The sequence below is a fragment of the Calidris pugnax genome, unplaced genomic scaffold (assembly GCF_001431845.1).
Source record: "Calidris pugnax isolate Ruff unplaced genomic scaffold, ASM143184v1 scaffold28, whole genome shotgun sequence".
NCBI lineage: Eukaryota > Metazoa > Chordata > Aves > Charadriiformes > Scolopacidae > Calidris > Calidris pugnax.
Genome location: NW_015090842.1, coordinates 17,012,152 through 17,036,860, shown reverse-complemented (window position 1 = coordinate 17,036,860; position 24,709 = coordinate 17,012,152). Strand labels below are relative to the sequence as shown.

Here is a 24,709-nt window from a genome sequence, read left to right as displayed (position 1 = left end):
CATGAACGTGTGTACAGAATGTTCCTTAAAAATTAAACTTCGCATCAGTCTATGTTGTAGCTACATAATTAGGTTGCAGCTCTTTTTGTTTTGCCCTTGTATGTTTTTTTTCACTCTTCTTGTTAAAATCTGTTGCTGTCAATTGATATCTGTGAATGCAAAGAATTCTTTTCTTTCCAAACAGCAAGGATCTTTTCTTAAGAGGAGAGCTCTTTACACCATTCGGTTCATGTTTATTTAAAAGCTTAAAATCATTAGACCAAATCTCACTTTTTGTCCAACAGAAAATTGATTTTGCTAACAAAAATGGTGTGGGCCTGAAAGAGAATATTCAGAAATATGCAAATAAGTAGAGATAGAAATCTGTTTGAGCAGCTGAACAAAGCAATCAAATTTCTCCCATTGAAAGTTTATTTAGCTTCACTGTGAACATTTTTGAACAAAATTATAAACTGCTGTTAGTGAAATACTTCTTTTAATAGGGAAAAGGGGATTCTTTGTAAGCAGAACTATTTTTAATACTCCACATTTTTCTGCCAGGTCTTGTATTTACCAAATAAAGCACATTGTAAATATTGAACAATACACAGATATATTTCTTAACAGTTTATAGTATGCTGCATATTCTGGGTGGGTTCCAAGCAGTAGTTAGTATAAATGATATGCCAATCAAAATTATTTTTGCAACTATAACCTGATATAATGCAGTCTCTTATCTGAAGCGTCAACTTGATATAAGCCAGATCTCTTTTCTATAGCTTTAACTCTTACATGTATAATTTCCCTTGTCCTGACCTAATCCTGCTTCTGTCCCATAAGCTTCTCGGCAGCACATGATAGCAAAATTTATCTGCTGGTTATATAAATCTTAATCATCACTGCTTCCGTTAGGTCATGTGCATTTTATTCCTTAGTCAGAACTGAATTGTGTACAGAATATCTGACGTACTTCAGTGAGGGAGTAAGATTTGTAAATGTCCAACATGCCCCTTCACCGTGCCTCTGTGCTGGGTACTGGTGAGGCCTCACCTCAAGGCCTGTGTCCATTTCTGGGCCCCTCACCACAGGAAGGACATTGAGGGGCTGGAGCGTGTCCAGAGGAGAGCCACCAAGCTGGTGAGGGGTCTGGAGAACAAGTCATACAAGGAGAGGCTGAGGGAACTGGGCACGTTTAGTTTGGAGTAGAGGAGGCTGAGGGGAGACCTCATTGCCCTCTACAACTCCCTGAAAGGAGGGTGTCGAGAGGTGGGGGTTGGCCTCATCTCCCAAGGGAATAATGCCAGGAGCAGAGGAAATGGTCTGAAGTTGGGACAGGGGAGGTTTAGATTAGATATTGGGAAGAATTACTTTCCTGAGAGGGTGGTCAGGCCCTGGAACAGCCTGCCCAGGGAGGTGTTTTTTTGTTTTTTTTTTTTTTGTGTGGTTGGACTAGGTGATCTCAAAGGTCCCTTCCAACCATGAAGATTCTGTGATTCCAGGCCTATTTTCTAATAATTCAGCTTCTGTGTAAAAGCAGACTTTTTCCAAAAAGTCCCCTGTAGCCAGCAAGATAACTGAAAACCTGACCATTTCTATTGGTAAATAAATGTGTGGTTTCACGATGTACCAGGTTTGGCATTATAACTAGCTTAAGGAGCTCCTTCCTCAGCTCTTCGTCCCTAACCCAGGTGAAAAGAAACTTTAATTGCTTTTACCTTGCCAAACCCTGAGGAGTTCAGTGTTTCTTTTTTGCAGTGGGACCTCAAAACCGGTTGTATCAGCCTAAGCAAAGAGATACTGCATTACAGAGCAAATAACTAAACAAAGTGGCTGGAGGTTTGAAGCATGATGCACAACGAGATCTTCTCTGGAACCTGAGGTCACTGAAGGACGTGGCTGCAGGTGCCAGTGTTGACATCATCAGTGACTTCAAGTCACTGGGATGTCCTTTAGTTTGGTATCCACTGCTGCTGATAGCTGGAATTAAATCCTGCATGTAACCATTTTATGGAAGCTGGAGATGCTGTAAATCTCCTTTGTTGTTGTTGATGCTTGTTCTAAATGTTGATGAGACTGTTTAGATGACCTGAGAACTTCTGGTGTGAGGGGAGTGTGTGAAATTGCCATTTTCAGATTTTGATACTAAAAAAATCCGTTGATGAGGTTGAAGCACTGTGACATTCAGGAGCTGAACACCATTGTTTATCTCTGAAGCAGAGAGAGGTTACTAAGCCAGCAGCATCCCCTTCAGAGGGGATGTAGAGACCAGAAAGGGGCCTGACTTTATCCAAATTTATGTTTATGGAGCAAAATGTAGGAGAAGTGAACACAGTAGAAGGAGAATTTGCATCTGAGAATGGTGAAGGATTTATAGAGGAGATGTAAAACTTGCCATATTTAGGGAGATCGGGTATTCTTTCAGTTGGGTATTCTTTTTATGAAGCATTTAGTGCATACTTCTCTGTAAGGAATCTAATCAATACATGCACCCTCACTCCTTACCCCCTTTTCACACATGCATGGTTAAATATTACAGGATGGCAGAAACTTTTTTCTTATCTCAGCAGATGATATATTTATATGTTGACATGAAAATTGATAGCCCTTTTATTTTTTTTATAGTAGCTAGTTTAGCTACAGATGATATTCCAGTTACTGGAATATAGCACACCACCGCCACCTGAACCAGATGGTACAGCCTGATTTATGTTGGCAAATAACCCTTCACTGTTTTTCTCCTTGGTGAGTACCATTGCAGATTTCTGGTTTTCCTGGATGACCCTTAAATGAATTATTGTTTGCATTTTGATTTTATGAGAGATATGGGAGTTTTGCCTTTTGGTATATACGTAGAAGAGGTGTTACTTATAACCAGTGGTTTTTATATATGGTTGGGTGAAGGTGAGATTATAGCACTGGAATAGATTCCTGTGTCATGTGTAATCTGTCGTCGTTGTTTTCAGTGGTGATAAGGAAGGTCCCACACAGAGAAGTGTGAAGGATCATCACAGGCATGTCCCCCACAGTTTTCTATGGACGTATTGGAGTGTGGACATGGACAACTGTTCCATGCTGTTGGGAAGGCAAAACCATAAGATTGTGTGGGAGACAAAGGAAAAAGGAAAACTTAAATTTCATATTCACTGTTACGAGACGGCCATTTTTTTCAAAATATGAAAAAATGTCATTCATTTGAAAGTGCATGTAAATATATATGCTTCAAATTGCTTCTAGATGCTCTCAATACCATGTTTTACAAGGTACCACAAACTTCTAAATATTTTTTCTTTTAATTTTGAATGCCTTTCCTTCGCATTAATCTTTCCTCAAAGTTTATTTTCATCCCTTTTCTCTTACCAGTTTTCAGCTTATCTTTTCCTTACCCATCTGATCAGCTGCTTTTTGTTATCCTGCTCTGGTAATCATTGTCTTACTGTGCCATTCTATGGGCCTTTCTTCCACCCTTTCTGTCTCCTACTACACAATTGTACATCATTTTATAGCCCTTGTTTATAATTTTATTCCTTTCAAAACTAGACTATATGTATATAGACAACGTTTTTCTCCCATTAAAATACATATATATATGAAAATACATATATATTTTTTTATGTTTTGAAAATACCGTTGAGCAACCTTGTTTTTATTAGAAAAGGAAATCAATACATATATATATGAAAATACATATATATATTTTTATGTTGTACTTAACAAATTTTGAAAATACCTTTGAGCAACCTTGTTTTGATTAGAAAAGGAAATATTTTTCACTGGAGAACTGTTGTCGTAATTCTAGGACAGATCAGGCAAACAATTACAGGCAAAAAAATCATTACCTTGAGGATAATGAGTGTGTTGGACTTTTTTAAGTCTAAAAATCACCAGACAATAGAACATTATCAGAAGTTATTCTAGATGCTTATACAAATGAAGAAAAAGTCATGATTTAGAATACCATTTAGCCTTTACTGTGACCAGTTGGTTATTTCCCCACCCTTGCTTGGTGTTTTCCTCCGTTAGTGGCAGAAGAGCAGCCAGAACACCACATGCTCTTCTGCTCCTGCCACCTTCCTTGTGCTCAAACTAACAGTGTGAGTGTGCAGTGTCTCCCAGTTCAGGTAGAAAAAATTACTGACAAATTTCATGGTAGAGCAAAATCTGCCCCGTTTTGCCGCCGCCGAAGCAACCAGCCTTGTGGATTTCTGTGATTTGTTCTTACAGTGAATGTACAAAGCAGTTTTCATGTTTCCTGCTCCCTTGCATGGTTTTGCATCCTCTCACTTTCTCTCCAGAACTGGTCGTGGGATTAGTAGTTCTCAACTCTTATGCAACTTTGATATCACAGAAACATAATCTGTCCGTGTCGTAAAATTTGGCTAAAGTTATTATGTGAATATATGGGATTTTCTGACGGTGCACTGAGTCCAGGTCTCTACGCAAAGATTTCTGATCTCTAGGAAATTTTCTGGTTCTAAAAGTGGGACGGAACGGAAAAGTTAAAGATATGAAATAAAAATGAGGGAACTCCCAGTAGTTTGCAGCTGGTTGTAGCGGGCGTCTGCCTGCCAGAAGCACACGGTTATGGTACAGAGTGTTATTTGGTTTGATAAGGAATGGTTTCTGTTTCAAAAACACTGTCTCAGAGACACCTGAGGAAACATTTCTGTGGAGCTCAGACCTCCATGGTGACAGCAGCTGATAAGGAAAACTTCAGAGTGCTACATGAATATAAGCTTGTGACTTTTCCCATTTGAACTCCAGTTATTAACCTGGCTTGTAATTAACGGGTATTCCTGGGCGTATCTTGCAGTTTCTGAACATTCAGGCAAGGGAAGTTCATGCAGAGATTGTTTGCATCCTCTCACTTTCTCTCCAGAACTGGTCGTGGGATTAGTAGTTCTCAACTCTTATGCAACTTTGATATCACAGAAACATAATCTGTCCGTGTCGTAAAACTTGGCTAAAGTTATTATGTGAATATATAGGATTTTCTGACGGTGCACTGAGTCCAGGTCTCTATGCAAAGATTTCTGATCTCTAGGAAATTTTCTGGTTCTAAAAGTGGGACGGAACGGAAAAGTTAAAGATATGAAATAAAAATGAGGGAACTCCCAGTAGTTTGCAGCTGGTTGTAGCGGGCGTCTGCCTGCCAGAAGCACATGGTTATGGTACAGAGTGTTATTTGGTTTGATAAGGAATGGTTTCTGTTTCAAAAACACTGTCTCAGAGACACCTGAGGAAACATTTCTGTGGAGCTCAGACCTCCATGGTGACAGCAGCTGATAAGGAAAACTTCAGAGTGCTACATGAATATAAGATTGTGACTTTTCCCATTTGAACTCCAGTTATTAACCTGGCTTGTAATTAACGGGTATTCCTGGGCGTATCTTGCAGTTTCTGAACATCCAGGCAAAGGAAGTTCATGAAGAGATTACAGCTAATTCATACACCTAGTTTGAATTCATACTAAAGCTAAATCTGATCGTTTCAAATTCAACTAACAAGTACTGAAGTTCTTGCACATCTGTGGTGTGAATGGCGTAAATCACTGCATTGTCTCAGTCCACTAAATTAGGACAAGATTTTCAGAGTGTGAGTTGTGAGCTGTGGAACAGCCTGGCGGCAGAAATGCCACCAGGATCTGATGTCCCTTATACTTCAATAAAAGAAACTCAAGAATTTGCACGCATCAAAGCTCAGGCTTGCTTACATCAAGACATGAAGTGTAGTACTTGACTATTGAAGAGAGCTTTTATTACCATTTTTAGGCATAAATTAAAAAAACCCAACATTGCAGGTTTTTTCTGTGGCATCTGAAAATTATGAGGAGAAATTACGTTACTGAAATGCCTGGTGTGCTTTTTAATATGCACTCAATTCGAACACTAATTAGTCGTTAGTATTTACAACCATCAGTGCCGAAGATCACCTGAAGACTTGAGAGGCCTGGCTTTCATATGGTGCTAGGCGTTTCCAGCCCTGCATTTGTGAGGCTGTTGGTCAGGTTGCATTTGAAATGAAGTAAGATTATAAACAGAGCAACCTGATTTTTCTTAACCGGCATTAATTTCCTTAGTATAAGTTTTCAATATTTTTACATTAGAGTTTTCATGTTTGGTTTTTTTTTTTTACTTTATTTTATTACTGGAAGTGAAGGCTTTGATTGAAAGTTTATTCATGTCACTCGTCATAAATGGAATTTGCTGTGTCCCCTTTGTGTGTCCTCAACTCTCAGCAGAACCTCAGGGGCTGCAATCAATATCAGAAGTAATTTCTGTGCCCACTTACAAGAAGAAATACACTGACCCAATTAAGTGAAGAAAATGCTAGGCTGTAGTAATGGATGAAAATGCAATTAAAGTAGGTTACTCACCTACAAAATAAAGTTTCTGCTGCCCAAAACGTTGCCTTTAGGTTGGAATGAAACAGTGGGAAGCTATAGATAGATAAATTAAGCCTGATTGGTCTCAGTGGCATAAATTAGGAATACAAACTAGCATGAGGGATTATTCCACTCTTAAATTTAATTCTGCTCTACTGTTATTGTAGAGCATTGCATCCAATTCAATCTTGCATGTTTAAATAAAGTTAGTTGTTGCTGAAGACTCTCCAGAGGCCTCCCTGCTGTGGGATTTGTAATCCAGCCCCAGCTAAAAATAGTGGAGAAATCCTCCAGGTTTAAGGTTGATGTAAGATGAAGACGCAGGAGGAAGCGATGTGTTACAGCCCGTTTCCAACGTGCATCTCCAAACTATATTATGTTGCTACACCTAGTTTTTCCAAACTGGAAAAGGTCTTCACCTGAGCAAAATTCCCCAATCTTGTGCCTGTCAGTCAGCGCCTTGCACAGCTCCTGGTGTCAGGAGGTTACTGTATGAAATCCTTCAGCCTCATCTGGGCTTCCCTCTTCTTCCCACACACCAGGGCATCTCTTAGTGCATGCTGGTGACCATCATTGACTCCAGCACCACAGTGGGTGCATTTCTGGGTGGATTTTCTCTGTTTCTTATTCGGGTATGCATGTAGTAAGAGCAGATTACACCCTACAGACTGCCTTTGCGATGGATGGCTTGCTTTGTACAGCCTTCCACGCAACGAAGTAGAGTTAATATAGACTTATAAAAAAAGCCATATTTCTATTTGATTATGATTAGTATTTCTAAAGTGGAAAGTATTTAATTTCGCAGAAAAAAAAAAAAAGGTTGCAGGAACCCATGGTATCAACATGACTGAGGGTTGAGACATTTAAGATTTCATGCATGTACTGATTTCAGCCTGAAAGTGTCTTGACTAATCCTCCATTATGATTATTATAAAATGCCTACATCTGCTTCACCCTTTCTCTATCAATTTTATATTTAAAACTTGATATAATTTGCTAGTGTAGTAGAGCTGAATCACAGTCTAGAATGGAATTTACGATTTTCGCTGGAGTGAGTGAAATTTGATATAAGATTCTAAGAAAAGCTACTTACAGCCCAATTGCAGTATAATCACATCACTTTAAATTCGTGTGAGAAAATGTTACAGTAATCTTGAATATAGTGATATAAAACTATTTCTTGGGATTCTAAGAATAAAATGCTGTCATTATGTTAAGAAATGCTTAGATTCAATGCTTAGACAGCTTATATCAAATAAATATGGAGGGGGGAGACATGATTAACACCTTGGTTGTATGAACTTAATGCCTTGAAGAGGAAGGTAAAAGAGAAATTTTCATATGGCAGAAATAGTTCTGTATTTATGCCTTTTTTTTTTTCTCCCTCAGAAAAACCTATTAAAATAACCATTACAGGAGTTAAAAATGAACTGTTGGGGGGAAAAAGATATTCAAATGAAGGTGTAGGGTTAGTTGTCTTAAACCTGGGCTGAGGGGGAGTTGAAGAAGAGCCCTTAATACTGACCTTGGTGTGTTAGTGCAGGAGGGGACATGGTGCTGCCCTTCCTCGGGACCTCGCTGGCTTTCAGGTCCCACGTGTGCCAGAGGACAGCTGAGGGGGAGTTGAAGAAGGGCCCTTAATACTGACCTTGGTGTTTTAGTGCAGGAGGGGACATGGGGCTGCTCTCCCTCAGGACCTTGCTGGCTTTCAGGTCCCACCTGTGCCAGAGGACGCCTGTCTCCAGTGGAGCACAAGCCTCCAGTGATGGCACCCACTGGTGGCATTGGTGCTCCTGTCCCAGCTGGAGGTCCCTGGGAAGGCAGGCTGGAGGGGTAGCCCCAGAATCAGGTCCACAGATTGGGTTGGGGTCTACCTTGCAGGTGATTTTGCAGTGCCACGTGTATGGGTCAAGGCCCTTCTGAGAGGGGTCTTCTGGACTTCTTCCACTTGGTAAACGTCGTGGAGGGTAGAGATATTTCCACCCTCTCATCGGGACGTGGAAAGGGAGCGATTGTGCTTTACCCTTGCTGTGGTTCTTCAGAGCTGTTGAGGAAGAAAGCGTAATTTATCTGCCATCTGTCCTCTGATGCCGCCAGAAATAAGATCTTATGTATAACGTGAGCTGGTTAGTAATAAATTAACTGTATAAATATAACTCATAAAATGCATACATTTAATGGATGCTGTGAAACTCCATATTTGGTAAGACCTTTCTCATGTGGAGTCTAAATTGCTACAAAGTTGTAGAAAAATATATATAAACGAGGCCTAGCCATGTAAGTAAATTATTTTGCATTTTAGCAATATATCCCTTCCATGACAGTTTATGTCTCATTTATTCCAGCAACAGGTACGTGCTTATGAGAGTGATCCCCAAAATAATTTCGTAGTTCATTATCACAAACAACTCTAGGTTAAAACGCAAAGAAAGAAAACACATTGTTTCAATATTCATATATTTTTAAACAAATACTAAAACTACAGTGGCCTTTCCTTGGCTTTGTTACTGAATGTGTTTATCTTAACATGTGGTCTCTCCCCGTATTTTAAGCTTCAGGCAGTAAGAGGGTGTGATGATAGTGAATGTGCTTCAGAACTCTTTGAAGTAACATCTGTAGATCTCGTGGAGTCTTTTTTATGTGAAATTTAGTGGGTTGGTCAAAGTTTGATATTTGTATTAACCTTCTACAGAGGAAAAACTAGTCAGTATATGTAGGTGGAGGCAGAGATATTCTCAGAATCCAGGTTTGAGTCTCGATTTTACTGTCTTTGAAGCCAAGGTGGGCAAAATGGAAAAATCCATTCTTGCCTACAAGGAGCCCAAGTGGTAGATTGAAACTCTTTGAACATGTGACAGCAAAACATTTGATGTGTTTGTCTTGGAGAGAACTTTTAAGCTTCAGACTAATTTTGTAACACCTTAATCTTGTATAAATGTTAGGACCAGGGCTGCACTTTGGACCATCTTTTAATATTTATGTGTTTGAATAGGGAATAAATAGCATTACAAATCTGGCATATATTGAATTGCCTCGGCTGTCAGTCAACAGAATAATAATACTGTGCATATTCATATAAAGTTACTTCTTGCATATAAAAACTTTTATAGACTGCATCCTTCTTAAGAGATCTGAAAATGTCTAACATGAGACCATTAAATATTCCTTTCATTACTGTTCCTAAGACTCGCACAGTATCACACTTGGCAAAGTATCATTCAGTTACTGCTTTTGGCCATGGAATCCACTGAAGGAGTTCATATTAAAGAGTTTGGCTGGAATTAGGGAGATTAAGTCAGTGCTTTTTATTGTTATTGTCGAAGTTTTTATTTGCTGGCTGAAAGCTTTTAAAGTAACTTCAAATATTTTCATTCTAATTGCTTTCCTAAAACTTTCAAATCTGTGCTATCTGCAAACAGTGTGTCTGATGGAGATTTGAGGGTATATGAATAAAATATAAATGTCTATTTTTCTTCAGGATCTTGCTCAAGTATTTTATCCCACAGATTTTTTTGACTCTAAGCAAAGAGTAGAGAATGTGTGTGTGCGCATATATAGACGTGTAGACACACATATATAAACATATATAACAATTAGTGTGGCAGATGTTTAAGACTCAAAAATTGGAATCTAAATGGTCCCCTGAATTAAAGGCTTTTAAGATTTTTAAATATCAAAAGGCTGTCAAATGTGTGATTGTACAGACACTTATGTGCAGATTCAATAATTAATGAACCACTGATGAGATTATTCATTTGCCTAAAATTCAGCATTAGGGATGCGACTGCAAAACTGGGTGCTTAAATACATTTATTTTAACATTTTGTGTTCCTCTCTGTTGTTGGGTAGCTGCTCATCAGCAACGTGTTCTTAAGCTAATGAAGCTTTCTGGTGTTGAATTCCCTATAGGAATTCCTTTTGTTTTCACCAGGGCCTGCATCTCCTCCTGGTTATTGCAGGGTCCTGGGTGTGCTAGAGAATCCTGATGTAGTAGAAACAGAGAGAAATGACTGGCGGGTACTGAGTTCTGGTGGCAGAAGTCAGGAAGACTAACACTTTTCGCGTAGTTTTTCACACGTACACGAAGATCTTTCCTAGAGAATTTGCAGGCAGAACTTAGCAGGAAATGAACCTGCCCAGAAGATATTATCTGCTGAAAATAAGAATAATACTGTAATTTGTCTCAGAAAGCTGATTTCTATTGTATTATCCTATAATAATCCTAAATTTGCTGTAAGAATATCAGTGGAAAGACTCAAATATAATACTTGGCGTGTGTAACACGTGTCAACTGGTGGTCCAGCACTTTGTGAAATTCTTCAAAAAATGTATCTTTTGTTGAGAAAAGCATTGTCTCCGTGGCTGTATCCACACCCTTGTGCACACACGCACGTAGTGGTTTGATCTGTGGTGTAACTGGGATACAGGGTCTGGTTCCTGATATTTGCTCCAAGGCTGACCCAAGTGGACAGCCTTTTGATGGCATCTGGTCCAACTCCCCATCACCTTCATACTCGGTGACTCCATCCTCAGCCTCCAAGAGCTGCGTGTTGTCTATGGTCAATAATAATTTCTTGTATCTGGCAATGTGTGCTATTGCTTCCAAAATGTTAGCATCCTGCCAGAGGGGTATAGAATTTTCTGTGGAGAGCTGCATAGCCTCAAAATTGAGAATACCATTTTGCATTCATTCTGAGGTAAAATTACTTCTTTCTTTACAAGGTTTTAAAATTAATTTTTTAAAAGATGCTTCAGTCACTTATAACTATATAAATCCCTAACAGCTTTAGTGGTGTTGCATCCTTGAACCAGCTACTAAAAGCTGCCTCATTGTTTCTAGTAGCAAAAATAAAGTAGAATACTTGTATTTTCTAAAATAATATGAATACCACCTACTGCTTCTGAAGTATTGAAACTGTCATGAAGAACTTGCTCTTCCAGAAAAGAACACTCTGCTCCTGCTAGGAACACATCATACTTAAAAGTAAAGCCTCTACAGAGATTAGCTGGATGTCCATCTACAACAGAAATGATTGGAGAATTCTCATCTCTTACTTTTATGTTCATTGAGAAAATAAATTGTGTTTCCTGATGAGAAAAACCAATATTTAATTTAATACATCTGATGACGACTCTGCTGCTCATAGATTGTGATAGTTGATACTATTTAAAAAAGAAAAAGGCCCCTCTCCCAGCTCTCCTCCCACTCCATCTACTTCTGTTGCCAGAATAATTTTAGTGTATATTGTTTTGTTTGGAGTAATCAGGCTGAAGTAGCATTAGTCCAGCTTCTCATCTTTTAATTACAGACAGTTTATTGTCTATGCTGTCCCACTTTCTGCATGGTTCCCCACCAGCCAGCTAGACTTAGCAATCTCCATTAATTTAATTTGGCATTTCATTCAATCAGACAGGCTGTGAACATGATGAATTTTTTTTTTTTTTTTAAATAACACAATGCTCATTCTTAATTGATGTCCTTATCAGACATTGTATTTGCCAGAGCTGTAATTATTGGTCAGGCAGCAAAATCAAATCTGCCCAAATGCAGTGAAGATGTTCTCCGGTGAAATTATTAAGATACAGTACTTAGACCTGCAAAGTAATTTAGTTTTGGTCTGTAATTACATCTTTTGGGATCGTTATCTTTCTTTTTACTCATAAGGATAGCGTAACCTCAGAGGAATTAATTTGCCAAATATGAAGATAGAACTGAGATCCTTGCCATAATATATATTTGTGCAAGAAGATATTATTCTATATAAAAAAATATGAGCATGCTCACACTGTAAAAGAATGATTTTATTAATGGCCAATATTTTTAAAAATATGGCTTCTAATTTTATTGGAGAAATACTGGAAGCATGATCAGTTGAGGCTGCCATTTTCCCTAAGCGATAAAATGGCATCAGAAAGGATAGAATTTGGATGTCTAACTATCTAAAATACATATGCCAGCGGATATGTAGTGCTGTGACAGAACTAGTTTAGAGCTTGTTCTACAGGCAATAGGTCGGCATCAAGACCATGAGATTTTTTCTGGAGATAACTGTCCTGAGAAACTTTAAATGTGTATTTTGATTATACATTAACTAATAATTTTGAAAGAACTGGTAGTGCCATAATAACTAAGTCTGAATTCTGTTTTGCAGTAAGGCTTGGGATAGGGCTTTCTTTAATAAAATTTAAAAAAAAAAAACAAAACTGGGGGGAGCGGATTCTGTAATAACTCTATTTTGATTTTTTTATTATTATTTTATTCTCAGATATAACATATGTAGTCTTTGAGTACAGAATTGCAGTCATTCCTTTACAGCAAATTTTTAAGTCTTGGGTTTACTTATGAGAAGATGATAAAATGTGTTTCATTCCTGTTCTGGATATATTTTGGTTGAATTTTTCATTTGGGACATTAATTCACATTCCGTGGTTTTGATAGTGCTTTGTGCTGGAACAATAACCCCTCCAGTGGTTTCTTACTGTTTGTGGTTTAACTATGAAATTAAGCAGCAATATTATGAAAATAATTATTTAGAAAATCTAATGTATTGGCATGATGAATCTAATGTTACTCTTGAACATTAAAATACTAGTATTTTAAAAATTCATTTTTGTCCCATTGAGATGCTCAGGTGAAAGTCTGGGCTCCTCTATGTCTGGTTTTAAGTTACTTACATATTTGCACTTTCTAGGAAATGAATATTGGGTGTGAGTTCTAATGTTTTTCAGATTGGAGTTGCACCATAATTGAGTCAATTTGAAGACAGAAATGTGGTTGTAATTAATACTAATGACTGAATGTTGTAAGTAAAATAGTTTCTACATTAAAATCAGTAGCACAATTCTCATTAACTTTTATAGGTTCAAAATGTTATTCTTTGTGTCTTTAGTGCCTTGAAAATCAGTTACTTGCTTTACTTTTTATGCTTTTTTAATATTATGAGGTTTTGGTGTAAACTTCTATTTTGCTTGTTTTATTTCTTGCTGTGGCTTTTGACTCATCCCAGTTGCAGAAGAAGGGCCGAGGCAGCAGCCACTACTTACCCTTGTGGGATTTTTCTGATTTTTTTTTTTTTTTTTTTCAGTAGGAATGCAGACTCTGGACATTTAATCACTGATTTTTATCCCGAACTGCCAAGGTTTTCTGAGGAGTTCATCATATCAGATGTCCTTCTTAGAAACTGTTTGTTAGTCTCTCCTTTTGTAACCCACCAGTATTTAAGCTCTGGTGAGTCCAAAGGGTAGCCTGAACGCCCAGGTGGTGTGTATGAATTTCCAAAGAGGTATCATAGCATCTGGCCCAGGAGGTTTGGGCTATAAAAACGCATAGTTTGTAGAAGTGGGGCAGCGATACAGTTTTTATATCCCCACTCCTGGGCAGGGCTTGATTTGGTTTTCATTGGGGCATGCGTTGGGGAAGGAACCGAGAGCATGACTTTTCCCTCAGCATTGCAAATACACACCTTTGGTATAGAAGATGAAGGAGGTGAGATGTTGGGCTTCAGGTTTGGTAGCCAAAGCTGTGAGAAGAGCTTCAACAAGCTATTTTAGAAATAATCAAATTTCTTGACGTTCTTTATACACGGTATTAGTAAGCAGACATCCAGTCTCTCCCATTAGTCTTTGTGTAGGTCCTTACGGGTGTCAGCAGGGCCAAGATTCAAGTGTCCCGGCAACATAAAAGAGTAGAGGACTGAACTGTCATAGTTTTAATGCAAGTATTTGCGTGAAGAACGAAAGCTGTGATTCACAACAAGTTCAGAAGAGGTTTTGTTTGCTTGCAGTCCATTTCATGAAATCAGCGCGTGCCTGTGGTTTCCGATGGTTTGCTGTGGCAGCGAGTCGTGGCACTCATGCTTAGTACATTTTTCAGAACTTAAGATGGAGTTTGATGAACTCCTGGAATCAAAGGCATCAAATAGAGGTTTGTAATGCAATGGTAGATGCTGCCAGAGGAAGCTCAAGTATTTTATCCTTTCGTAGCCGCAGAGTGAGGGTGCTCCAAGATCTTCAGATGCAAAGCATCTGAAGATGCATCTTAGCAGGTTTATGCAAAATCTGCTAATTGCTATGGCTAAGTAATTTGCAAAGCATCCCAGCACGAAGCAAAAAGATAGCTGGACTGGGTGCTGCACCTTACTCTGTCCCAGGGAAATCCAAGGGTGGGACCCCACCGGAGAAGACCTGGGCAGAGGACATCGCTGGGGCTGGCCTTGAATTGGAAGGTCTGCTGTCAGCCATGGGAATGCTCCCGGGTGCTTGAGGGGTCTGAGCAAGGGTTCCTTTAGAAAATAAGTGGAGAAAAATGTTGACTGCAACCAGAGTCATTTCACAAAAAAAGCATCTTTCCCAAATTATTTTACTAAAATAGACAAGAACCCCTTGTTCTATTTAGAATGATTTATAACTGTTCCCAGCTGATCACAAAGTGTTTCTAAATTAAAAGCCATTAATTATAGCCTTATATAGATACAAAGATATGCAAGAAGTGCTTTGTAATTCCAGCTCTGCACTTCAGGTGAGAGCTTTTTAAATTACTTGGACCATTGGAGCCACCTGCTTGACTAAACGCTGAGGGCCCTGTGTTTCAGTACTCATCAGTGCATTGCAGTGTTAACATTGTTACTGATTTTTTCTCATTTCTCCAGGGCAAATACTAATTAATGGATACAATTCACAGCTGATTAGCTGTAGTTTCTTCAGTAATTACATTCGCAGACTAACTGTTCAGAAGAGGATTTCTAACCCAGTTCTTATTTCACTCTAAGCTTAATTTGTTTTTTGAATTGTTTAGGTCCTTAAGATAATAACCATTTTATTTTCTTTTGTTGTTATAGGTACCATTAGATAATAAGGAAGTTTAATCTTAGAAATACTCTCTGATAATTGTTGTGTGCCTTCAACGGATTTCTAATTCAGGGACAAAAAAATAAATTTAAATAATATTAGTTATGATCCATACTAACCAAAGCCTAAATATGCTGGGTTCTGACATCAGTGCCTGAGTCGTACACAATAGGGTCTTAAATATTGTAGCTCAAGAGCAGAATGAATGTAAGGATATGTTATGTACTTGTGACACTTCGCTTTGACAGTCCTCATTACATCATTTGCTTCCTCAGGCTTAATAAAATGGGAAATTATGTTGTCACTTTCCCTTTTGTTTTACTTTAATAAAGTAAGAAGGAAGAATCACAGAACCACAGAATGATATGGGGTTGGAAGGGACCTCTGGAGATCATCTCCTCCAACCCCCTGCCAAAACAGTCCACTTGGCAGTCGGAACAGCAGCTGCTGTGGTGTGAGGAATCCATGTAGATCAAAACAATGTATGTAGACTTTTACTCTTCAAGGTAAAAATCAGCTGCATTTCCATTTTGAGGCACTGGAGCCCTTAGGATGCTGAGCTCATTAAAATAGGATAGGATTTGTGCCCACTTATTTATCCAGTGTTAGAGCTATACTTGCCTATTATACCTTTGTACTTAAGTATAATTTGAAAACCTGATTTCATTTCTGTTTTTACTGTAGAAAGAACAGCTCTATTGGAGCCATTGGAGTTTTTCATGTAAATCCTTCTTAGTTTGCCGCTGACATGAAAAAAAATCTATCCCATCCACCTCACTGCTGAGCTGAAGTTCTGTGTCTTTGTGCAACAAATCCACACACACATATCCTTATGTGCCAAAACAGTAATTTGAATGTGCAATTTTATCTGAATTTTTTAATCTCCAAAAAAGGGGTGACATCTGGGCTTTTAAAAAATGGATGACATTACTTGAGTATCTGCATAGCTGGGGCTAACAGAGTTTTAATAGCTATGAGGCAGCCTACATATTGTGCTAAGGCCTCTGTTGCTAAACATGTGTTATAGGTTGAAAGATTCAGCATGTTAAGTACACAAATGGAATCCCATACTTCAGAGTGAGCAATCTCATCTCATATTCTTTCCTCCCCATGATTGTCTTCTGATTTTGTTGGTGTCCTGTTTCTGTCAAGTCAGACCAATTCATCAGGTACATGAGGCTCCGATTCTTTGTGTCCCTCTTCCTTTTTTCATCCAATATCACTGTATCACTATAGTTTTCTCCTTTTTTTTTTTTTTTTTTTTTCCCCCCCCCGCCTTTTTAACTTTTGGTCTTATTTACAGAAATTGATTTTGGAGTTTTCAAGGAAAGGGCCTTTCTGGAAAGGATCTCTCTGGCCCCTCAGCTGCTCGGGGATGCTGGAGGAGCTGGAGAGAGTCAGGGTCTGAAGCTCTTCCCTGCAGAAGGCAATCAGGCACCAAGTACTGCAGTAGTGAATTGAGCCAGAGCAAAGTGGGTTCCCTTTCAGGGCAGGTTCAGCTCCTCTGGAAACACAACAGAATTTCCTGCTGGGAAGGAAGGGGTCTGTTCAGGTGCCTGGTTGCCCATCCTCACGCGCTTGTTGCAGAGCTTGTGCTGCTGGTGGTGGTGGTTGCTGTTGTGGCTTGGGGGAAGGAAGGTCCACCAAGATCTGGCAAGATAAATGAAAGCCTTCCTGAAAAAAAATATATTGCTTTACAGAACTTGGAAATGGGAGTTCAGGGGAGAATGCTTCGTGTGGCTGTAGCAGCAGGGATGTGGCAGGGAGAGCACGGGGGGGGTTTCTCTCATTTGATGCTCTTACTTTGCAGCCTGCAAGGACAATAGAAATGTGGAAGCCCATGATTTAGTGTGTTAGCAGTAGCTGTGTGACATGCATGGTGTCTGTTCCTTGAAGCAAAGACTCTGGATGCCTGCCTGCTCCGGGAACACGTGCAGGAATAGTTACCAGACTCTACCTGCCTTTTGGAAGTGCTGTTTAAGGGACACCAGGCGCCAATTAACCAAATGCTGATCATCTCTTTCTTTTCTATGCTCGGTCTGTAAAAGAAAAAGTACTTATCTCTTCAACAAATGTTCATACTTGAGAATTTGGAGGAAATGACTCTGTGGCATCCGAGAGGATCCTTTTAGGTCACTGGTGTGTGATGGGAGCCGCACCTCAGTGGGAGCCAGCGGGCGCTCAGCCCACACCACCCCGGGTAGATCTCAAGGTCTTGCTGTGATACAGTTTCTCTGATTTGCAAAATCCTCTGGTGTTAATGTTCACTGGGGGCGGGGGAGCCCAACTGGAATGAAGGATAGACAAAGGGGCATTGTTTGGCTTTTTAATTTTGTGGAGACAATGGCATTTTAAGAACAACGTTGCAGATTCTCATTCTTTCCCTTACCGACCTTCATCTCTTTAAAAGGAGGTCTACTTGGGATAGTGACACAACAGCTACTTCTAGCTGCAGCAATCCCCAGGACCAGGATCATCTGCAGAAATATTATAACACGTCAGGAAAGATGTAGTAGACTCTAAATGTCTTTGCTGGAGAATAGTTTCTTTCTAATGGAGACTTAATTTCCAAAGTCACCTCTAGGACTGTGGGGTGGCTTTGCTACATGGACAAAGAACGTTCAAGAGCTACACTTGGGTTTATTCCATGTGCAGACCTGGGGATGCAGAGTATGTAATGATAATAATGTTGAATCCAGTCTAGTGCTGACTTCAAAGAACATCTGCAAAATTACATCTTATCTGTTTGTTCTTTTGTTGGTTTCCCCCCCCAACTTTTTCTGTTTATCGTGGCATGCATTAAAATCCAAATATTTATTTTTCTTTCAGTTTGGAAACAATAACAACTACATGAACATGGCAGAGGCAAACAATGCATTTCTTGCTGCAAATGAGGTAGATGTTTTTCTTTTTTTATCTATGCTCATATTATGCTGTTTGCTGTGATAATTTAACAGACTTTGAATGGATGAAGAGTGAAGCGCCGAATTTCTCTGTGTTTTATGGAGCACAAAATAAAGACTTTAATGAGAAAGAAAATAACCTGACAGCTCTCCATTACTAGTCAATTTAGCTGTCCATAAGGCTGTTACTTACATAGCATGTCAATAGAAACAAATCTGCTTTAGGTATGAAAAAAATTATAAACAGAAGGAAACAAATAAAAAACACAGTAGGTGCACACTTTGAAAGCAAGCTAAGTTATAGTCATTACTAGCTAATGTGCTAATCTTTGTTATAGATACATTTTAATTCGGGTTCTTAATACTCGTATAAGTTAGGAAACCAAAATGTGTTTGATCTCCGCCTTTGAGAATGGAAAGAGGAGAAAGGTAGGGTCAGGACAGTGGCTGTATATTTCTTACAGCAGCTAACACACCATCAACATGCTAATCCCCCAGCCCCAGGCAGAAACACCTTTTGTCCATCACTAAAACTCAGGGGCTCTTATTCCAGAGAGAAGGATGGAAGGCGCAAGATGCGCTGTCTAGTAACGTGCATGGCAATATGGAAAAGAACAACTAAGTATTTATTTAGGGAGTATGCCATAAATTATCTTCTCCACGTGAAAAAAGGTTAGAAAACTGGGCAGCCTTGATTTTACACGCCGTAAAGGGGTGATTCAGTCGCAGGTATTCTTGTGCACATTTTAAAAAGTGATCTTGGAGAAAATAAGCCGAAAGGTGTAACAATAAATATGTAGGTTAGAATTAAGAGTCGTATTTTATGATCATTTGTACAATGGTCACCATCTCTTTTTACCCAGCAAGACTGCTTAGATAAGGGAATATTGTTTGGCACTAGCTCCAGTGTTATTTGTGATAATGAACACAAACCCCATCTGTAATGACAACATGATGTTTCTTTTTGTAGAATTTCTTTCCTACATTTGAATCAAACATTGATGAAAGCTCTGCTGCCAGCAGCTGTTCAGAGACAATTTAATTCCAGCTGTGATAATTCACCGTGTCAGACATTGGCTGTTATATGTTGATACAACAGTTCTCCAGATTTGCATTTTTATCAAAAGGAACAAATGTTTTGAACATTTCAGTACAGATGGCATTTAACCATGCACACATTTTTTTTTTTTTTAAATGTGTAAGATATAAATATTTGAAAAGTTAATAACTTTAAAAAATGTGATTGGTAAGATAAATCCCCCAAATGTTATCCCATCTTTTGGTCATAACAGCACCTTTCTGCAATCCCAAATTGCATACTATTCAGGGTCCTTTTACAGGCTGAATAGCCCAGTGATTTGGATTTAAGACTACTTCACTAAGGGGCTTTTTCTCTTCTTAGATTACATCTATTTTATCCTCAATCTTAGGTCTGTTATACGGTGTTTTTTTAAAAAAGATATCTACATATTTGGACAAGTTATGTTGTGAGAATTAAATTCACATTTTAAAACATGAAGGTATTCATCAATTTACTCTCCTATTTGTAATAAGCTATAAGTGTTAAGATGAATGCCACTTTCTTCCTAAGTAAAATATTGTATTATTATTTCATTATATTGTGTTATATATTTACACAGCTGTCCTGGAGTTATTCTGTTAGATGTGGAAAAAAGATCCAGTTCTTATAATTGCTACTATCTCATAAATATGTCAAGTAAAGAGAGGTTCAAATGTACTATAATAATACTGATTTCATTGAGTCCTTTTGCTTGAACAAGGAATAAAAATATGATTAAGTGTTAGCATTTGCATTAAAGCGTGAACCTAACTTTGCAATTATGGCATTACAAAGTATTTAATTATAGTGTTTTTACATTAACGTGAACGTAGCTTTCTCGCTACAATTTTGGGCCTGAGCACTGCTGAGCTAGAAACCCATTTTATTCCTGTAAATAATGCCTTAAGAGTGTAATCCTCGAGCACATTCAGGCTTAGAAACCACACATTTGCTTTATGTTTTCTGTCTCTATGTCATGATTACTACGACCCATTTTAGAGCACCTTAAATATTTATTGAAATAATATTTCAAGTGTTAATTACAGTGGTAATGAAAACAGCCAAATGCCACATATCAAGAATGAGTGTTTATTCGTATTGTTAATGTGATATGTTAGATTTCATTAAGCAGTAATGGGGTAGCAAATGAGTCACAAATTACAGTTGCATCTGTTACTAGACCACATTAGTGCCAAAATAACTGCAAATGCAGCCATAGGGTTATGTTCATTAGCCAACCACTTCTCCTGGCCAATCCATCCTTTTGTGCTCCTGAGCTAAGGGGGCCGGGGGAAGAAAAATTCACACCTTTTGTAATACAGCAGCGGGGGAAGTCAAACCTCTCCCAAATCCGGGTTTTCGCGTCCCAAATGAAGTTCCAGCCCCGCAGATCGAGCGAGATGGGTAGAGTCTCAGCAGACCCAGACTGCAGCAGGCTGGGACCTCATCATTTCTGGTGTGAGACCAATAATGACAGCTGACAGGTTCTCTGTGCGAGCAAAGGTTTTTCCTCGTGTTTCGGTTTCCCATCTTCTCTCGAGCGGTTATTAATTTATATCATCATTAACAGTTTGAAGGATGACAATTTGCAGCAGTTAATGAGATCTTTCACTGAACATATCATTTTTAAATTAACTGGCATTAAGTCACTCTTTCAAACAATGTAAATAATACATAAAACAATTCCCCCCCTCCCCCCCCAACCTCCCAACTCGAATCCTGAACTAATGCAAACAAACAAATCCCAGAGCAGCCTTGCATGTCCGGAACAAGACAAAAGTGCCTATTTTAGGATTGCCAACTGCCCAATTTGATCAAGACAGCCCTGATTTGGGTACATTTAAAATGGCCTAATTTCAAGCCCTGAATTTCTATTATTAAGCAGCAGCGGACCTGAAATAATAGACGAAAGTTCATTTAACTCGCAAGAAAATTTGAATAAGCGTAGCTCATTTGTTTCCCCGAATAAAAGTCAGCAATGTTGAAGCCAGATATAGACTCTACTTGAATAAAGATTATCTTTGACAGGCACATGTGCCCGCACAAACACGCACAGACCCTGAAGATCACTGGCAGTAAATGTTTTGCTCAAGGCATCTTAACAGGTGTTTTAGTTCGGAACAAACCTGCTGTTCAAACAAAGCTGGCGGGCTTCGGAAAGCCCTGGAAGCTGCTGTGATCACCACCCCCTCTCTCTTTTTTCATCATTCATGTCTCTCCTCCAAATTACAACCCTTGGTTGAAAGGGTGCGTCGTACTTGTGGGACGGGAAAGAAACAGAGACCAGAATTATGATAGTTCCTGTTTATTAGTGGATAAAAAGGAAAGAGAAGATGTGAAGTGGTCAGTGCTGAATTAATGGGGTGTGTGCACTACAGAATTGTCGGTATTTTATGAAGCATGAGAATAATGTAAGCTGTTTGTGCTATTTTACTAACATATCAATAAAGTGGCAATTTGTTATACAGCCAAATCCAATGTAGCTGATATGCAGACTAACAACAAAGACAGATGTTGCTAATTAAGTACGCATTAAAAAACTGTTAATACTGATACTTCATTAAAGCCATATGATAATGAGGCTTAAATCTTTAATCAGAATGATCCGCAAACCCCTTCAGTTTATGAAACTTAAAAGATTTTGTGGCGTATAGAGCTTGCGGATGGGACCAGCCCCGGGTTTGGGCTGTAGGTGGGGAGGTGACCGATGAGAGCGACGTGTCCTAACGTGGTTTGCCTTGTCCTGTCCTTCTCTAGCAGACGTTCCATACGCCCAGCCTCGGGGACGAGGAGTTTGAGATCCCACCCATTACCCCCCCGCCCGAGTCGGACCCCGCGCTGGGGATGGCAGATATCCTGCTGCCCTTTCAGGGCCTCGGTGACCAGCTGCCCGCCCAAGGAAATGAATTCACACCTCAGTTCCCCCCCCAGAGCCTGGATCTTCCCTCGATCACGATATCCCGAAACCTCATGGAGCAGGACGGCGTCATCCACAGCAATGGATTGCACATGGTAGGTGTGGTTCCATCCTCTGTCACAGCACAATGGGTGTGGGTTTGTGTCCTCTATCGGTTTGAATTGACCTCTCAGAAGATCCGTATGGTTCCTTGGGGTTGTAGCTTGACCAATGTTCTGTCTCGTGTGCAGGCGTGTCCTGTATGAATGGTGACACGTGTTGTCAGCGTTACACAGCAAACAATAATATGCTGTTATTCAGCTCCCTAAGGCAGTTGGCAAACGGTTAAGGGTTTAATGTTGGTGGATTCAGGAAGATAAACGTGGTTGTTAATGTACAGCTCAATACTGTTCTGTGCGTGAGCAGATCCCGTATGAAGAAGCAGCCAGGCTTTATAAACACAGAATTTTAATTTTGGGATTGGATTTGGAAGTCCAGATCCGTTGGCATCACACGCATCCCAAGTGCTGCTAAAGTTCAAAAATGTGTTATACAGTGGACACTGGCATCAGGAGTTGATAGCCCTTTGTGTTGGCTGGGGTGAACTACAGCATTTAGAAGGAATTGGTTGTCTGTATTTCAAGTACGGGACCCGCCTGTGACAGCCATCAGGATGTTCTGAAAGTGCAGCGTTGAGAGTAGCCTGGAAAGGGAGCCAGATGCAGTATGTCAGCAGTGAAAACCCATACAGTTCCTTATGTTCTGTGTATTCTGTGGGCTAAGTCTTTATAAATGGAAATTGATGATGTTTTATTTTAAACTCATAATAGAAGGGATAGGGATGTATTACATTGACTGTACTCAGAAATACGGGGCCATAAAAAGACTTTGTTCTCTCCAGTGCTCTTGTTGGCCATAGTGATGGGGCAGGTTGGGCCTGTTCTCCTGCTCCTGGGCTGTTTCTGACCCCTTCGGAATGGGGAGGGACCATCCTGGTGCCGGGAAATGATGTGGGTGCTGAGTGATGGGGACTGTTAGACTAATTCCAGTGAGCATTCCTGTTAATTAGAACAATCAAAACCAAGGCTGTATGGAGTCTTCCCCACAATCTATGTGCACTGTAGGGCTGTGATCTCAGCGAGGGGGGACGTAGGGGACACTTTCCACTTTCTTGTTGTGTTTCCCTTTTGGCTTTGGGGGGTTCTCCCTGCCTGGGTTTCTCTAAGCTTTGAGCAGCAACGTTCATGCTCGCGGTGATGAGATGCAGCTGTGAGTCAGTTTATCATACTTAGCATTTTAAACTCAGTGGTTACAATTAGAATTAGTTTCTGTATTGCATCTTGAAGGCAGAGTGAATGTTTAGCTTGAGCGGATATTTTACATCAACTGTATTTTTTTCCTGATTAGGACCTTTTGCTAAACTCGGCATAGTGAGAATGCAGATTTACTGCTGGACTGTAATAAAGGTCAACGTGTTGTCGCGTTATGATTTTGTGTAAATCTTTTTTTTTCTTTTTTATTATTCTGGCAAGTGAAAATTAATTAAAGATTTACAAATGAACACACACCAAATATTTCTCTGGAATTCTGCAGGCTGCTGGCTTCGTTACAAATTTTAATATTTCCTTGGAGGTCATGGAGAGTAGCTAGCACTAATACAGAATTAAGCACAAACTGTTCACTGTTGAGGAGGTGCAGAATGCAGTAATTCCATAGATAGAAAGAAGGAAGGACTGCCTACAACGGGTCTTGAAGAATATGATACTTCTTTTCAGATCCCGTTTCGCATGGGATTTGGTGTGTGCTGGACGTGTTGGGTGACTACTGAAGACAGATCAGATTAACAAAACTCGAGAGTCAGGAGTGTTATGCCTGAAAACTAAAGTAATGGAGTGTGTGTACACTGAATACAATGAAAGTTGCTCAGAAATATGTAATAAATATCATGGGCTGGGCCAGTGTTGTGTACATGTGTGAGTGCCCCCTCAATGGCGTCAAGTGGTTTGTGTCGCAACCCCGTTTTGCCTCGTAATTTTGCATCCTTTCGCTGAACGTGATTCTTCCAGGAGTAAATTCTGTGACCTTAGCAGTCCCAACCAGAAGAGACCTTCTCTCACCTCTTCTTGCACTGGATGAGAGGCTTTACATCTTTTCCTTTTTTTTTCTGGACTGTGCAATGTAGAATTATTGGCATAGTTTACATTGACGTTGGTGGTATCCATGTAGGGCAAAGAGAAGATCTAGAGAAGCTCATGCCTTCTTACCCCGGTAGTCCAGTGGTGGAGCGGGTCCAGAGAAGAGCAACAAAGCTGGTGAGGGGGCTGGAGAGTAAGTCTTATGAGGAGAGGCTGAGGGAGCTGGGGTTATTCAGCCTGGAGAAGAGGAGGCTGAGGGGAGACCTTATTGCTCTCTACAACTCCCTGAAAGGAGGGTGTAGAGAGGTGGGGGTCGGTCTCTTCTCCCAAGTCACAGGCGACAGGACAAGAGGAAATGGCCTCAAGTTGCACCAGGGGAGGTTCGGGCTGGATATTAGGAAAAATTTTTCACTGAAAGGGTTATCAGACACTGGAATGGGCTGCCCAGGGAGGTGGTTGAGGCCCCATCCCTGGAGGTGTTCAAAAGACAGGTTGATGTAGTGCTGG

General features: G+C 39.7%; 1 protein-coding gene across 3 annotated transcripts in view; it reads left to right on the top strand.

The window, feature by feature from the left end:
* TOX3 (TOX high mobility group box family member 3) overlaps positions 1-24,709 on the top strand; it is a 103,004-nt gene that overhangs the window by 54,435 nt on the left and 23,860 nt on the right. For 2 of the 3 annotated variants that reach the window (XM_014942110.1, XM_014942111.1), the window contains 2 exons: positions 18,038-18,103; positions 21,929-22,183. In XM_014942110.1, coding sequence (XP_014797596.1) covers positions 18,038-18,103; positions 21,929-22,183 — 321 coding nt within the window. The remainder of the gene's footprint in view (positions 1-18,037; positions 18,104-21,928; positions 22,184-24,709) is intronic. The other variant, XM_014942112.1, reaches the window with a different exon arrangement.